The sequence below is a fragment of the Chroicocephalus ridibundus genome, chromosome 1, assembly GCF_963924245.1.
Source record: "Chroicocephalus ridibundus chromosome 1, bChrRid1.1, whole genome shotgun sequence".
Classification (NCBI taxonomy): Eukaryota; Metazoa; Chordata; class Aves; order Charadriiformes; family Laridae; genus Chroicocephalus; species Chroicocephalus ridibundus.
Genome location: NC_086284.1, coordinates 156,783,712 through 156,799,098, shown reverse-complemented (window position 1 = coordinate 156,799,098; position 15,387 = coordinate 156,783,712). Strand labels below are relative to the sequence as shown.

The 15,387-nt window shown below is 43.4% G+C and overlaps 1 protein-coding gene across 11 annotated transcripts in view; it reads left to right on the top strand.

Moving 5' to 3' along the window:
* DGKI (diacylglycerol kinase iota) overlaps positions 1 to 15,072 on the top strand; it is a 217,565-nt gene extending 202,493 nt beyond the window's left edge. For 10 of the 11 annotated variants that reach the window (XM_063319739.1, XM_063319703.1, XM_063319729.1 and 7 more), the window contains 4 exons: positions 298 to 418; positions 7,974 to 8,010; positions 9,862 to 9,961; positions 11,409 to 15,072. In XM_063319739.1, the coding sequence (XP_063175809.1) occupies positions 298 to 418; positions 7,974 to 8,010; positions 9,862 to 9,961; positions 11,409 to 11,525 (375 nt within the window). In that variant the 3' untranslated portion in view covers positions 11,526 to 15,072. The other variant, XM_063319766.1, reaches the window with a different exon arrangement.
* The last annotated feature ends 315 nt before the right edge of the window (positions 15,073 to 15,387 follow it).

Below are 15,387 nucleotides of genomic sequence, written 5' to 3'. Positions count from 1 at the left end.
CCCAGGAGCTTCACCAGAAGTGGTTTTGCAAGCATTGCTAGCAAGCAGTAATTCATCACCAGTATATTAGCAATGTCTCATTGTTTAGGAAATACAAACTGCTCTTCTTAACCCATATAATTGTCAATACTTCTAGTTTCAGATAATTTGTCATTGGGGCCTAAAAGCTGGTTTTAAAGTAATATTTTATTTTATTTCATTTTTTTACTGTCCTTCTATGAAAATAATTTGCCTCTATGTTTCTTTCTCTGCTCCTCCCATCTTATCCTTTGGTGTGTTTGTTTTTTTTTTCTCCAGTTCATAGAATGCTGTAAAAAAGGAGCCAATTTGTTAATCCAAGGACCCGATCACTGCTCCTTGTTGCACCATGCTGCCAAGACTGGGCATGGCGAGATTGTGAAATACATTCTGGAGCACGGTGAGTCACAGCGGGCAAATCCACAGAGCGCTGTACTTTCAGCTGAGCGCCGGTCAGGTAAAACCACACCGTGCAGCTGGAAGTGCCCTGGCTCATTAGTGATCACCCCAGCAAAATGTCCGCCTGCAGCATGGCTGAGCAGGAAGCTAGGGATATGATAGCAATGACAGCCATGGCTCCAGATAAAGGGAAAGCACGGAAACAAAAATAAAGATGGCTTTTGAGGAGGATGGGTGTTTTTGCAGTTGCATCAGTTGGGGGTCTGTGAAGCAGCAGTGTGATGCGCTAGCTAGAACCTCTGGCATAGGAATCCTCTGAACTAATTTGTTTTTCAATTAGAGCATATGTTGTGGAAAGCACCTAATCTCCATTAAAACATTTACAGCGATGGAGAGCCCATCCAACCATTGGTGGTATTTCAGTATTTAATACTGAATCTTTTCAGTTTAGGACTCTGTGCATTTATTTCTAGACTGTATTTACCTAGCTTCCCTTCCTGCCAATATTATGTGTCTGTTAGATTGAAGACCACACAATACGAAAATTTATCATCTCCATTTTATATTTATATTTATAGGCTGTGATCATGCCATTTCCCTTTTTTCCTTTCAACTCTGTTTATCTCTGTCAGTAACAGGATTATAGGCATGCTTACACAGGCTATGCAGCAATCTCTGTGTGTACATACGTTTGAGGCAGTCACATTCAGGAGTTTCTGCCTGTTGAACTACCATAATTTTGTTCTCTGGTTGCTGGAGAGTGGTACAGTAATACGGTCACTGCTCTGCACGCAGAGCTAAAGTCTCAATGATCAGCCTCCTGCACTGTAGGAAACGTTTTCTAGTCCTTTAAACATTGTTGTAACTCTTCTCTGATCCCTCTTTAAAATATTAATGGCTCTTTTGACTTCTGGATGTCAAAATTAGCTATATTGTTTCAGCAGCAGTGTAAGCACTAAACGCAGAGACCGTGAGACTGCCTCTGGCAATTGGACTAACTGTTAGCTGATGCTAAAAGTTACTGCAGAAATTGTAGAGGGAGAAGAAAAAAGGGCAACTCATAGGAAAGGCAGAAGCAATAATCCATCTGTTAACATTTTTGTTAATTGGCGTGTGATTTAGCTCAAGCTTGACTCCTAAGTTTAGGTGTTTACATATAGGTGTCATGTAATCTATGGGTCTAAGTGCCTGTACTCTCAACAGAGATCTATGACTCAGTTCATTTGCTCGTGTATGACAGAGGTACCAGAGGACACCTGTCCTCTTTCAGTGGCAGACGGAAGTGAGGAGGGCATCTTTAGTAGCAGCAGGCTTCTGGCATGACAAACTTAAGGGAGGCCCTATCAAAATAGTCATTGGAGCCCAGAAAACGATTCAGCTGACAGTTACCTGTGTGCTTCATTCATTTACCTATAACATAACTGTCTAATGCCATTTGCCCTTGGATATCCAGGACATCTGCATGGGTCTACAAGATAACATACAAGGCCTGTAAGAGACCCATACTGGATTGGCAGCTGGACCCCAACCAAGCACCCCTGTCATTCCAAACGCATCCCAAACCTGCCCGTAGGCATACCAAATGGCACAAAATATCTGTGTGTGGGCAACTGAACTGTGCCCCAGCTACCTGATGGAGGGTTCTGAACTGCTACTTTACTCTTTTATGTATAGATACCTACACATCAGTAGCTAAGTGTAGTTGGCCTTATATCCAAATATTGGCTAGTTTTCTCCCCAGTTGTAACAAGTCTTACCAGTGCTAACTCTACCTCCTGTTTAACTTCTCTGGATTATCTCATCAGTTACATTGCTTATAATACGTACCTCTGAATTCTGTAGACAGGCATAATTTAATTTTCTTACTGCCTCTCCTCTCACAGGGAAATGACCTGTGCCAACTCACTGTCATGGCTGCCTCTCCAAGATTTTTCGTAGTCACATATACCTTAACTTACTCAGTCTGACCTGGTTACCGTTGCTTTGGTGAAGGTTTAAAACAAGATCATTTAAGCTGGTAAGGATGTGAGCAGGGAAACCAGGGGGATTTTTGAAGTGACTAGAGAAATGTGGGGGATTACGGACTGTTAGACAAAGACAAACCAGAAGGTTGAGCAAATGTCAGCTCAGTTTCTCTCCTCCCCCCTTTATCCCCAAGGATGGCAGGAAGCTTTTGCAGCTCTCCAGACATATGTCCTCTGGGCTTCTCCGAATGCATTGTTTGTTTAACATTCTCCGGGGATCAGAGAGTGCATGGGACAATGCTCTAATAGGGGCCTCCTCTCTTCTCCCACCAAGCAATTAATGAAACTCATTTCTACCCTGGGCATTTCTCAGTCACAAACGAGCTCTCTTGCTGAATCATCATCATCATAATGTCCTTGTTTTTCTGTTGCGTTCTCTGGCATCTTCTCAAGATTAATTAGTGTATAAGACCCAATCCAACGCCACTAATATCTGAGGCTTTCCCTGTATCTAGCTTCTCATTTCTGCTGATATCCACCCTTGATAAAAATGAGCCTTACTCCTGTTCTGGCAATTACTTCTGCCCAGCCACACTTCCTCTGTACTTTGTCTGCTTCCCATACATGGGTTAATATTAATAGGAGTTCCACTGTAAAATACCCTCCAGCACACAGCACAGAAAACCCATTATTAATCACACAGGGAAAATCTTCTGAATATTTTTAAAAAACAACAACAGAAGATAAGACAAAAAAGCACTGTACCAGGAATTGTAGCTGCCTGTGGGGTAGAATCAGATGTGATAAAAGAGTGGGGCCCATAGCACTGGGATCACGAAGGAGGGAAAATGGTGTAGTGATGCTGAGGCTGTGCTTTATGGAGATGGCTTTATGCTTTCTGCAAACACGCAGGGTACATTAATACGAGAGGTTATTCTGAGATCTTGATCAGAATGATTTCAGATGTTAAAGGGAGGAAAATAACTCTTCTTAAATTAGAAAAAGCAGAGATGAGTCACACAAGGAGACCGCTGTGCAGTATTGCCAGACACTTAGCAGTGGACTAGCGCAAGCCTGGAATAGCAGCTGAAGCACTAATGTAGTAGGTGTCAGGACGACAGCTGCTTACTGCTGCAGGAACAGTTGTGTTGGCTGCTGTTCCTGCAAAAGAGTTTCTCTCTATCCCCTGTGCAGGAAGGGCAGATACACAGACCTGTCTGTTGTTCAAGACTGCCTTCCTCAATCAGGGGTCTTCTGCTTGTAGTAGGAGGGTCACCTTTTAAGATCCGTCTGTAGCTGGGCTAAGGAACACTTAGCTTGAAACTGAGGGCCAAACTCAGTAGGTATCTGTTTAGTGCTGCAGTCAGCAACTGCCTCACATCCTAATGCATACACATTAGAGAAGAGTTAACTGTTTACTTGCTTAACAAAAACAGAATTAGTGAGGGTTTAAGAAGCTCCATTAGAAAAAGGACCTCCTAAATCATCATCTGTATTTGGCTTGGAGTCTTTATCTGGCAGTTCTGAACTATTTATAATGTATAACCATTATACAAGACATTTCAAGGTTTGCTTTCGCCTTGTCTTCTCTTCTCTAGAGGCTTGAAAGACAAACAAGAATTCTGAAGCTCATCCTAGGATTTTTTAACTTTACACAGAAGAGAGGAAATAAGTTTACAGTTGCCTTAGGAGTTTGTGGTGGGAACTTCTGGTGGAACAGTCAGTCAGTGAAGCATCCCATCCTGAATGTTTCTGTGACCTCAAACCTCAATGTCCTTGCTCCATTAGGTAGCATCCTCTGGTAAGGAGGAGAATGCTTTTGTTACTCTTAGCACTGCAAAGTCAACAGTGGAGAGCCATCAGTGAGTTTGGATTTGAATCCTGACCAAATTCAGGAGTTCCAAAGAAGACTTTTGGAAAGTAAATTTTTCCGTGACAGAGATGTACATCAGGGACAAAGTTTGAATAGTCATCAGAAAGCAACACTGGAGGAGAGTGAGTTTGCCTGACATTTGCTGGTATATCTAGATTTGCAGAATGTTTTAGGGTGGTGGACGTTTGTGAGGGCCCCAGGCAGAAAACAGCTTAGCTTTCCTAGAAGGCACAAGGAAGTCTATTTTAATGTGTAAGTTTACCAAACTTTAGGTCAACATGGCTGAGAGACAGTTACGATGGAAGGCATGTTCCTATAGCGCAACTATCTTCTATGATACAGTGGAAATTCTGAGCTAAAAGACACTAGCAGGAAAAACCAGAGCGTTAAGCTTCACATCAGGTGAAAATGAGGAGTGTGGAGTTGAGAGAAGTCTTGAAATAGTTCTGACTTTGCAGATTACTATTATTTTAAAAATATTCCCTCTTTGAAGGCAAGGAACCAAATCCAGTTTTGTCCCCCAGATAACTACCTCAATCAAGTTATTAAACAGAGAGTTTTGACAGATCAACACCCAGAAATGCTGATAATATCCGACACTACGGCTTAATGCAAATACTCTTCTTCCTGAGTTCTATGAAGGACCAACAGGACAGGGGACTGGCAGGGGTTAATAGCTGTGGGTCTCCTGTGGGTAGCTGTAACCACATCCATTGGAGAGGGCAGGGTGTGCTGTGGGCCGGAGGCCTTTCGGACGGCATGGTGCTGTATATTTTGGAAATGACTCTGAAATATGGTCATTTAGTCTCTCTTTTATGTTGTAGTGAGCTCAGCTAAAAGGCAGCTGCGTTTGAGCATCTCCTTCCCTTCCCTCCTCCCATCCCCAGCTCAGGCTGCTTTGCCTCATGAGAAAATGGAGAGGGGCTTTGGAGGAGTGAAAGGGGGCAGAAGGAGAGAAGGAAAAAAGTTAATAATTCTACACAGACAGTCTATCGGAGATGTTAAGGAAAGAGAGTGATCTCAGCTGGGCTTCCCCTCAGTGTGTCATGCTTTTCAGCTCCTTTCATGCGAACTTCTCACCACCCCCCCCATCCTGCCATTCTTTAGCCCTTGAGTCTCTCTCTCTCTCTCTTTCTCTCTCTCTTTTTTTTCCTCTCTCCACCTCTCCACACATTTCTATCTTTTGTTTTTATTTCCCCCCCTGCTGTTTTCCTTGATAGAAATCTCACTCATGCATTTCCCTTCCGGATTTCTATTGGGTTATTTTGTCCTCTCTTTCTCTGCGCCTTGGTCCCCTTTTCTTTCTCTGCCTCTTGTCCCAGAGTAAAACAGCCGCCTCCCCGCTGGGTCAGGATGACAGTGCCGTTAGCTTTCCCAGTGCCAGCCCTTCCCACATCTGTGCAGCTTTTGTCCCGGGGCAGAGGGGGATTTGGAATGGTCGGTTGGCAGCGCCAGGGAGACTGATGTAAAAATGAGGTCCAAAAAAGAGGGGAAAGGGAATTAGGAGGAGGGCGTGAGATGGTTTAAGAGAAGCACAAGTGAGAATAAAATAAAGAAGTAAAGGGCACAGCTCAGGCTGTGTGTGAGTTGGGACATTCCAGCTTCAGACATAGGCCAGAAAGAATGAAACAAATGAATCCTGGTACCACATTGTGCTGCTAATCGATTAACCCCAATATCTGGCCCTTATGTATGACGGAGATGGAGTTCGGGCACTCCCATGAAATGCTTTATTTGGGACAGCATCCAGGAGAGTGCCCTTCACATGATGTACCTGGCACCTCCTTAGGTCTGTGCTCGCAGGCTGCCCAGTCAGTCCTCAGCACTCAGCTCCTCTGTCCTAGCCTTGCTGTTTCTTCCTGCTCTAGACCAGTTTTCCTTCACCCTTGGCTTCCCATCTCTCCAGACCCACTCTGCCCCACCTTCTCCTCCCTCTCAGGTCATATTCTAACTTCTCTCCATCGTTCCTTCTAATGTTCTAACACTTTTTTCCACTCTCCTCCACTTACAAGGGCAAGTACTTCTGTGCCCAATGCAGCCAGCCCAGTCACCCTGTTCTGTCTTTGGATCACAACCTTCATTATCCCATCCATGAACAGAAATAACAGTTTACTTGGCAATGTCTTTTCTAACATGCTACAGGTCATTCCTGGTTACCTATCACTGGGATGTGGCATTGCAGCAAGCCATGGAGAATTGCCCCTATTTTTGAGATAACATGATTTTCTTTTCTCCTGGGAGATGTAAAGGAGTCTTTTTGTTCATCTGTTGAGTTTTTTTTCTTTTCTTTTTAGTTTCTCAGGCATTATTTTTTTCCTCTCAATGAGGGGCCCTGCTTAGCCCCCTGTATCCCTTTTCATGCTTATGGAAGCTCAGAAGCTCAGAGGTCATGAGTGATTCTTCTTTTTGATGGGGAGGATTGAACACATAACTGCCAAGTGAGGAGATGCGGATGTGTGGCGGTAGAGGCAGGGTGCTGTGCTTTAGGAATTGACAGTGGTTAGTGAGTCTGGAGAACTGCCACGATGGGTATGCAATGCCCTGTGCACTGGGGACTAAGCACGATACTTTTTTGACCACCTCTTTCTCATGATGTCAAAAGATGAAATGAAGGAGCTACCTGCAGCCTCAGGAGCTGAGGCAGCGCAAGCTGCCCCAGTGGTACTGTGTGTGCATGTTGTAAAAGGAGGGAGGGAGATACAGGCTGCTCTGATCCATTTTTACACACAGTCAGAGTGAATGGAGTGCAAAGAGGTTGTGTGTAGGCCTTTGTAAGTAAGTAGTGTGAAATTCCTCAGTTTCAGGAGCGATTTGCTGTAAGCTCTTGAGAACTCTTGAATTTCAAAGTCTGCTGAAGAGAAATATTCATGCACAGGAAGGAAAATTCCTGTAAACTTTCACTGTGCCCCTTGCTAACTGCCCCATACCATCTGGCACTATGCTCCAGAGCAGTGGAGAGGAGAATAATAAGCCAGACTGCAAAGGGAAAAGTTTTTCTCGTTTCGAATGCTATCCAGATCCTAGCCTTTCCATATCACTGTAATTCAGTGATGGAATTTGCTGCTATAAACATCTGCCTGTAGTGAATATCAAGGACAAAAGAACATTAGCATAAATGCATTATTTTGTCCCACTTAACAAAAATCTTTTCTGTTTTTCTTAATCTTACTTTCCTGATCATTGCTAACCAGCAGAGTACAGGATTTGCATATCAATATAAAGACCGCTGGGAATATTCCACCCTGATCTACATTCTGTATAACGCTATTAAATGGAGTAGCACAGGGATGTCATTCAGGGTGGAATTTGTCTAATTTCAACTTCCTAATGACATTTTCCCTCTAGTACTAACAATAGATTTTAACTTGCAATATATCAGGGTTTCCAGTATATCAGCATTTTCAATGCACTGTACTTATGTGAACCACTTAATTGAGCAAGGTGAAGAGAAAATAAACTCCATGAATATTCATTCCCAGTATAATTTAGAGGCAGCTATTCCCTGGTGCTGACACTCCAGCAGAGACTCTGCATTCAGAATTTTCCTAGTGCAAGGGCTTGCACAAGCAAATACTACCTTGAAGTTTGGCATATTTGTGCAAATTGAGCTTTCAGTTGGCTGCTTTTACATATTTGGACCCAGAATCTTCCCCTGGTTGTCGTACTCCTCTAGTCACGCAGCCAAACGCTATATGACATACCTGACTTGTCTTTTGCAGGTCCATCTGAATTGCTGGACATGACAGACAGTGAAACGTAAGTACAACCTACCTTGCCCTTCACATTATGTGCACTATCCTAGCAGATTTCTCTTGGTTTTCAAGTGCAAACTTTCAAATAAAAAAGCTTGTAAAATGGCACATCTCTTAAAAAACAAACTAGCAAGCAAAAGTCCCACCCAAACCCAAGCAACCATCTCATATGTGGTTTTCTGCCCTAAAACAAATGTTTCTTGAACTCCAAAAAGGACTTCCTCTCCTTCCCATGCCTCCTTAATCTTTCTAGAGGAATACAAGTCCTGCATTGGGCTTCGATGTTTCCGGAGCCCAGTTACAGAGGAAGCAACCTGAAGGGTAAATTACTTTTCTTGCTCCACACCTTTTCTTCAGTCCCTTCTTGATTCATCCAGAGTGCTCTGCCTTCGTTGTCCCAAGTGGCCGCAACCTGTGCAGTCGAAGATTTATCTCCAGTAGTTAAAACATTGATCGCCTCTGTTATTATTAACAAGACTTTACGTTCCAATTACCAACTGCTCCATGTCTTGTTATATAATCAAGGTGTCACAAAGAGTCTATATGGGAAGCATGAATAATCCTGGGAAGCATATGGAATATATGGGAAGCAAAAGTAGCCTTTCTCATAGGGGTTAAACCTACCATTCTTCATCCCACAGTGCCTTCCTCTGCTAACAGAGAATGCCAGAAAGGTTCTGCACAAGGTGCATGTGTGCAGTCCAGGGGTGATGGAGTATGGATGGACTGCCTGTTTGTCTTCATCCAGTAGCATAGCACAGCCACAGAAATACAGTGCAAGTGAACATGGCTATGATGACTTGCCTTTACAAAGCTCCCTATACTGCTAACTCTTGAAAAGGGAAGGTTCAAGCTGTAACTGGCAGCATGAATTTGTCTTTTGACCCTCAGGGGGAAGTCACATAGTATCCCTTTCTGAATGTAGTTCTCATGCAGCAGAGGCAGATTCATTATGACGTTGCCTATTAATATTTCAACTTGGCCAGTCGTGGACTGAGGCTGAAATTCCTTTATTCACCCTCACTTTCTGGGTAGATAGGTGCAAGATTTATCCTGCTACATGTATTTCTTGTCATCTGTTGTTTTGGAAGTTATTTAATGGCCCTATTTGTGGGACACTAGTATTAAGGACACGTTTTTACCCCCTTCAAAGCGTGCTTTCCTCCTCTTCCTAGGAGGATATCTAGATGGAATCTAGATGGATTTCTTTAACATCAGTACTACAGTCAGTCTCAGAATCCTGTTACACATAGCCCCAGTCTGAGAGAGGAGCTTTGCGATAGATCTGCTCCCACGACACAGCCTTCTCTGTTGAGAAGCATGTTTTCAAGCTTCCCCAGTAGCTCACCAGTCCAGTAGTGGAAAACAAAAACACATCTAAGAGAGCAGGGTATCAGAACCAGGGCAGCAAGGGCTCCCATCATGGCTTTGATAGGCAGGATTTTTCTAGGATATGTCCAGGAATGAGGTCGAGGAAAGAAACTGCAGGAAGAAGCAAACACTGTTGCTCTTTTTCCTGCTGTGAAATAAGAAGGTGGCTAGTTTGCCTTTGCAGCAGTTAGCAGAACTGGTGGTTGGATGGGAATGTGACATTCAGTCCTTTGAATACATAAAACCTATGCTTGGTTCTTTCCCACCCCTCAGCAGTTCTTCGTCTACTATTTGTGCATTGCAGGCTTTCCTACTGAGTCAAAGGATGTAGATGCTAAGGGAGAGAGTGCACAAGTCTATCTGCCAGCAAGAGGGAACCTCGCAGAAATACAACATCCTTCTCTGTCTGTCCTCTGCACCTCATACTTCGTAAATGTACATTGGTGTGATGTGTCTCACTGCTGGTTTCTGTACTTTGGTCTAGGGGTGAGACAGCATTACATAAGGCAGCCTGCCAGCGCCATCGTGCCGTCTGCCAGCTCCTGGTGGATGCGGGAGCCTCTCTGAGAAAGACGGACTCCAAGGTAACCCAGCCCCGTCAACCAGTTATAAAATACTGCAGCCAAGCGAGACCGATCAACATCCGTCCCTGCTGTGTGCATGATTGAGGCTTCCTCGTGTGTGCCAAAAGCAGTTCTTTTTAAACAAGCTATTTTTATTTAGAAAACTATATTGATTTAAACAAGTACAAGAGACTTCAGTTCAGTCCCCAACGTGGGTCATCTTCACCATAGTGGGAACCTGGCCTCAAACTATTCGGTGTGTTGGGAGTGAATGAAGCATCTCCATGGCACAGCAGCATCCTCCTCCTGTGTGGTCAAAAGAGAGGCCTGTGGGCAAGGACCACCTGGGGGAGCCTTGGTTTGCGATTACATAGCGTCTGTGAGGCTTGATTATTGTGGCTGACTTGCTTTGTGAGGATGGCTAACCATTTTCTTTTGCCCTTGCTTGCCCCTGTGCTCACTGATGTGACACTAACCACAACCCTCTCTCGGTGTACGCTTGGTTGAGAAAGAAGCCTGGGCAAAATCAAACCCTAGGAATATTCTGTCAATACAACAATCTGATCACTTGGGAACATGGTCCTGAAGCTGCCCCTCTGGCATTTCTGAACATAAGCATCCTGTGGCCAGCAGCTGAGAGGTGGTTGGATGTTTAGGTTCCAGTGTCAGAAGCACCTTTGCTGCAGCAAGACAATTAAAAACAATTCCTACCATGTTATGCTATGGGGTAGGGTATTATATGGGGTAACCTACAAGGGCAAGAGAGATCATCTCTTTTTCAGATGAGAGTACTGTACATTGCAAAAGATAATTTCTACAACAGCTGAAATCCAGACAAGTGGCTTCTGACTTGTTAATCTTCATCTGCCCAGAAATCCCAGAAGCAGGAGTGTTTTTGTGGAGATACATTAACGTGTTTCCAGTATTTTTTCATAGTTTAGGATCAAGACTTTTGGTCCAATTTAACAGTACTCATAAGTTAGCTCATATAACAAAGTAGTGAATTGATGCACTGAAAAATGATTTGTACTTGAGACAGAATGAGACACGCTGAACTCATCTCAAATGCTGGGCATCTCTGCACATCCTTAGAAAAGTGTATAGTCTGTGAAGTGCACTTTTCAAGTGTTAGCTACAGTACTGTGCATCATATTCATTCACATAGGGATTGTAGCCCTGGAATGAAAAATCAGTTCCGTCCAGCATGTGAGCCCTTCTGTGTGGTTTATCGAATAGCATGTCCTTGAAGAACTGCATGATTTGTCCTAAACCACACAAGGACTTTGAAAATCTTCAGAATCTCATGACTCCGACAGAAAAACTTCACTTAACAGCAACTTGTGCAACAAATATGTAAATTCTCCAAATTTGCTTTTATCCTTCCTGTTGTAATTTCTCTAGGTCATGCTTTCATCTGTTCTTCTAAATATGTTAGCACAAGATTTCTCTTCATGTTTCTTTATTATAGGGTAAGACCCCTCGTGACAGGGCTCAGCAAGCTGGTGACCCAGATCTGGCCTCCTACCTGGAGAGTCGACAAAACTACCAAATGGTTTCCCATGAGGATCTGGAGACAGCAGTCTGATGTCTGAAAACATCAAAGAGGATCCTTGGAAATCGCAAGGCTGCACCTGAGGCACTCGGGCATCATGTGAGGAAGAAGCTGATGGAATCAAAGTGTCTCTCACTCTCGTGGAAAATACCTGAGGACATGCCACCAGTTTCTAAGGGCTACTGAGTCTTGCCACGGAACGGTTAAGTTCCATAAGTTAGCCCATGATGGATAAGGCGGGACACGTTCAAAGGTCTGTGGAATCCATGGGCCACGGAAATTTACCTTTATTGCTTCCAGCAAGTAGCATGAACTTCTCCCATGTTCATCTGTACAATTTATTTAAAAAAAAAAAAAAAAAAAGGAAAGAGAAAAGAGGATGTGGGGGAACCAAACTAACTGGGACATTAAGACACCCAACCAGGCCCTCCTCCATCTCTACAGTTTCCTGCATTCCTTTTATTCTCCCATTCCCCTCACTTGTCATCAGTTAAATAGTACCTGTTATCTCTGTGTTAAGTCTTCACAAATGGTCAGGCAGTAGCAAAAAAAATTTTAGGAGCTCTGGATGCCCTTAGGAAAAACCCTAGTGTTTTTACTGGCTGCGTTCCATCCCTTGCCATCCATCCTCTTGGAAGCTGCGTCCTCAGTGCTCAGTCACAGAGGAGTTTTCTCAGTTTTGGAGGGGACTCTGTCTATTGTCTTTTTTTCCCAGGGTGTGGGGCACAGTGAGATTTACAGCAGTAACAAAACCTAACTTCCTCATTGTTGCTGGGTATGTGGTTCCAATATCCTTGTGAGTGAGACAGTCATTTGAATTGAAAGGAGTTATATGGGATACACCACGTTGTATGGCAGAGCAGAAAGTTGCCAGTAAGGTTTCTCACACCACCATTGCGCATATAATGACTAACCCAGTTCTGCTTAGGTTTCAGACCTGTCTAAAAGTTAATAGCTATTTTTCACTTTTGAAAAGAGGGGTTTTACACTGGGGAGAGATCCAGGCAAGAGGAAGGGGGTTCTGATGGACTGACTTACGGACCCAGTCCCCTTTGCATTACGGCCAGAGGTAGGAAGGAGACCAAGAACATCAGCAGTTAGCCTAGGCTTGCTGCTGTCAACAAACAAATGATCACCACCCCAGTCACGCTGGGAACAGGAAAACCATCTTTGTCTGAACCTGTAAACTGTCCGATTCCCCAAAGGAACAAAGTTTCAGAGAGGCTGTCCCACTGGAGAAGGACAAACAGCAGCTCTTTGCCTCATTACCCACTGTAAGCTCAGAAATGTAAAGTTGCTTAGCTGCTGTAAAGGCCAGCCGCGTCTTCTGTACTTGTCTGTTCTCTGTCTTACCTCAAAGATTATAACCACAAAAGGAGAGAAAGCAAACACACACGCACACAGGCATACACAAAATGTTCACCTTTAGGTTTTCTATCACTACAGACAAGTCAGCTGCCAGAAATAGCAGAGCTTCCACTTCCACTTTGTCTGACCAGTTCCCATGAACATGCTGACAGCCCACTTTTGGCATAATTCTTGCAATATATTTTTGAATTTTGCTTTGTTTTTTTTTGAAAGATCCACCGGTGTTTGTTTTCACACACCTACGTGTAGCTGTCTAGTAGATCGTGATCATCGGGATTACGTGCAGTTTGGAAACCATGAAAATAACTCAGGTCATTATTCAGATAAGTTTTTCTTCCTTGGTAGAAGCTGCGGAAATGAAATTAATGCAAATGTTTTCTTTTCTTTTTTTTTTTTTTTTAAACAAGACTGATTGTTGTGGCAGAGAGGGAGGAGCTGAAAAAATACATTTTTTATTTTTTTTCTGTTTTCAAAAGTTCATTTGATATGAGCAAAGTATTTCTTTAGTATTTCTTCCTCTGGAAGGAAACTATATGTATTTGTAATCTATAGATCAATGGCGACATGAAATGTATTTTGTCTTATTTTCTGTCCTTACCTTTCTCGTTTAAAAAATAAAATACGAAAGCCAAATTCCTTCCCTTGACAATCATCCAGGGGCTCGTGGCAGAGGTCAGTATGCATATATTATTTTAAAACAGAATTTGGCAACTGTTAAAATAAAAAATCAGAGTATAATTTTGGTGTATGTGAAATTTCCACAAGGCAGATCCTCACGCTGTGGTTTCATGGTAAGCCTTGCATCATTTCCCAGCTGTGAGGAAAGACATTGCTGTAATATTTCTATATATTTGATGAAAACCAAGACTTTTATTAGTATCAGATTTATCTTTTTGCTTTGTTTTACTGAAGTGAGAAATGGAGGAAGCGTCAATGACACCAAGGGCTGGGTTCTGTCCTGTGCTGAGGCCAGATGGGTGCCTGAGCAGAGGACGGTCAGTGAGCCCGTTGCAGGTCCCTGGTCCTTTAGACCCATGAAGCAGGTGGAGCAGCAAAGGCTTGCTCTAATTACAGGTAGCTTCCAGAGGCCACATGTGAATTATGGTAAGGGACCTGGGTCTGGTCCCTCTCTGTCCTCAGTGGTCCTCCCCTCGGTGAGACATCCCTTGTACCCAGGGGGGTGGCTGCAGCAGGGGCTGGCTCTGCAGTAGCTCGGCAGGACAGGCAGATTTCCTGAGGTCCTTTGAGCCATTTGAACCGTTCAAAGGAGCTTAGAGCACACGAGAGAATCTGGCTTGCCTTTTTCCCTGGCAGCTGGAGTACAATGCTATGATCAGAGTGAACCTGTTGTTCCTCTGGAAAGCCGCCCGTGCTGTGTGCTCAGTAGGAGGCAGTTACTGTAGGATGAAAATAAACCCCAGCACTGTAGACAGGACAGGAGCTGGCTGTATGTAGTGCCTTTAATATTCAAGGCCTCACAAAGCATTGCACACATAATGCATTAGATACTGGTGATGTATTGTATTTGTAGATAACAGAGTACATACATTGATTTTTGCAATGGCTCGACACACGGTCAGGGATATCAGAAGCTGGTTCGCTGAGGGAAGGAGTTTGGGGCCAGGATGCTGCAGGATTATTCCTTACCCCTCTTCAAGTGCTATGGGATTCTTGATTTCGGACAGCCACCAGAAGCAGACAGACTCTGCAGCAGTTAAAGTCGACACGTGCGTATTGAATCTCTTGAGCACTCGGGGTCTAGCTTAGTACAGCGTCATTGTGCCTGCGCTGTGCAGGGCCCACATTTCAGTGTGCAGCTGAGAACCCACTTAAATTACATATAAACATTTTGATTTACTAAAAGTGTCTGTTCTGTGGCTGTGTCTATTTATGTGTGTATGTTACTATATATATGTATATTTATAAATATTTGTATGCATATATATAGACTCACACACACACGCGCACACACTTTTAGAACTGTGCTATTTGAATGACAAAGTACCTAGAGATGCTCAGCTACTGGGGTTGCTGGACTGACAAAATGTCATTTTCCATTTAATTTTTTGTTAAAGGGGACCCTTTTCAGCAGAACTGAGGAGCTCCTGAATTGTTCCATTGTACTGGTTTTACTATCTCATTTTGGACTTAAATGGAGGGAAAGAAAATATTTATAATGTTGATAAAATAAACTTACTTTTGTTATTTAATAGCATCAGTTACTTTTATTATTTCATGTTTCAATGCTAGAGATATCTTTATGTGTTATCCAAGACATGACGATGTCATACGTTTCTCACTAATTATAGCATCCTTCAATATTGTGAGATGTGAGGCTGAGTGACTCAAGTAAGGCAGGAGTTCAAGGCAAATTTTGGCCATTACAAAATGGGCCTCAGACTCCAGTGGCTCTTTCACCATTTCACGTGATGGCTTGTCTGTGTTTCAGCACTTTCAGATGCCTGTAGATGTTTTAACTGACACCTGTCACCTTTGCTTTTCCCCAGCAGCAGTAGAATTGCTCAGA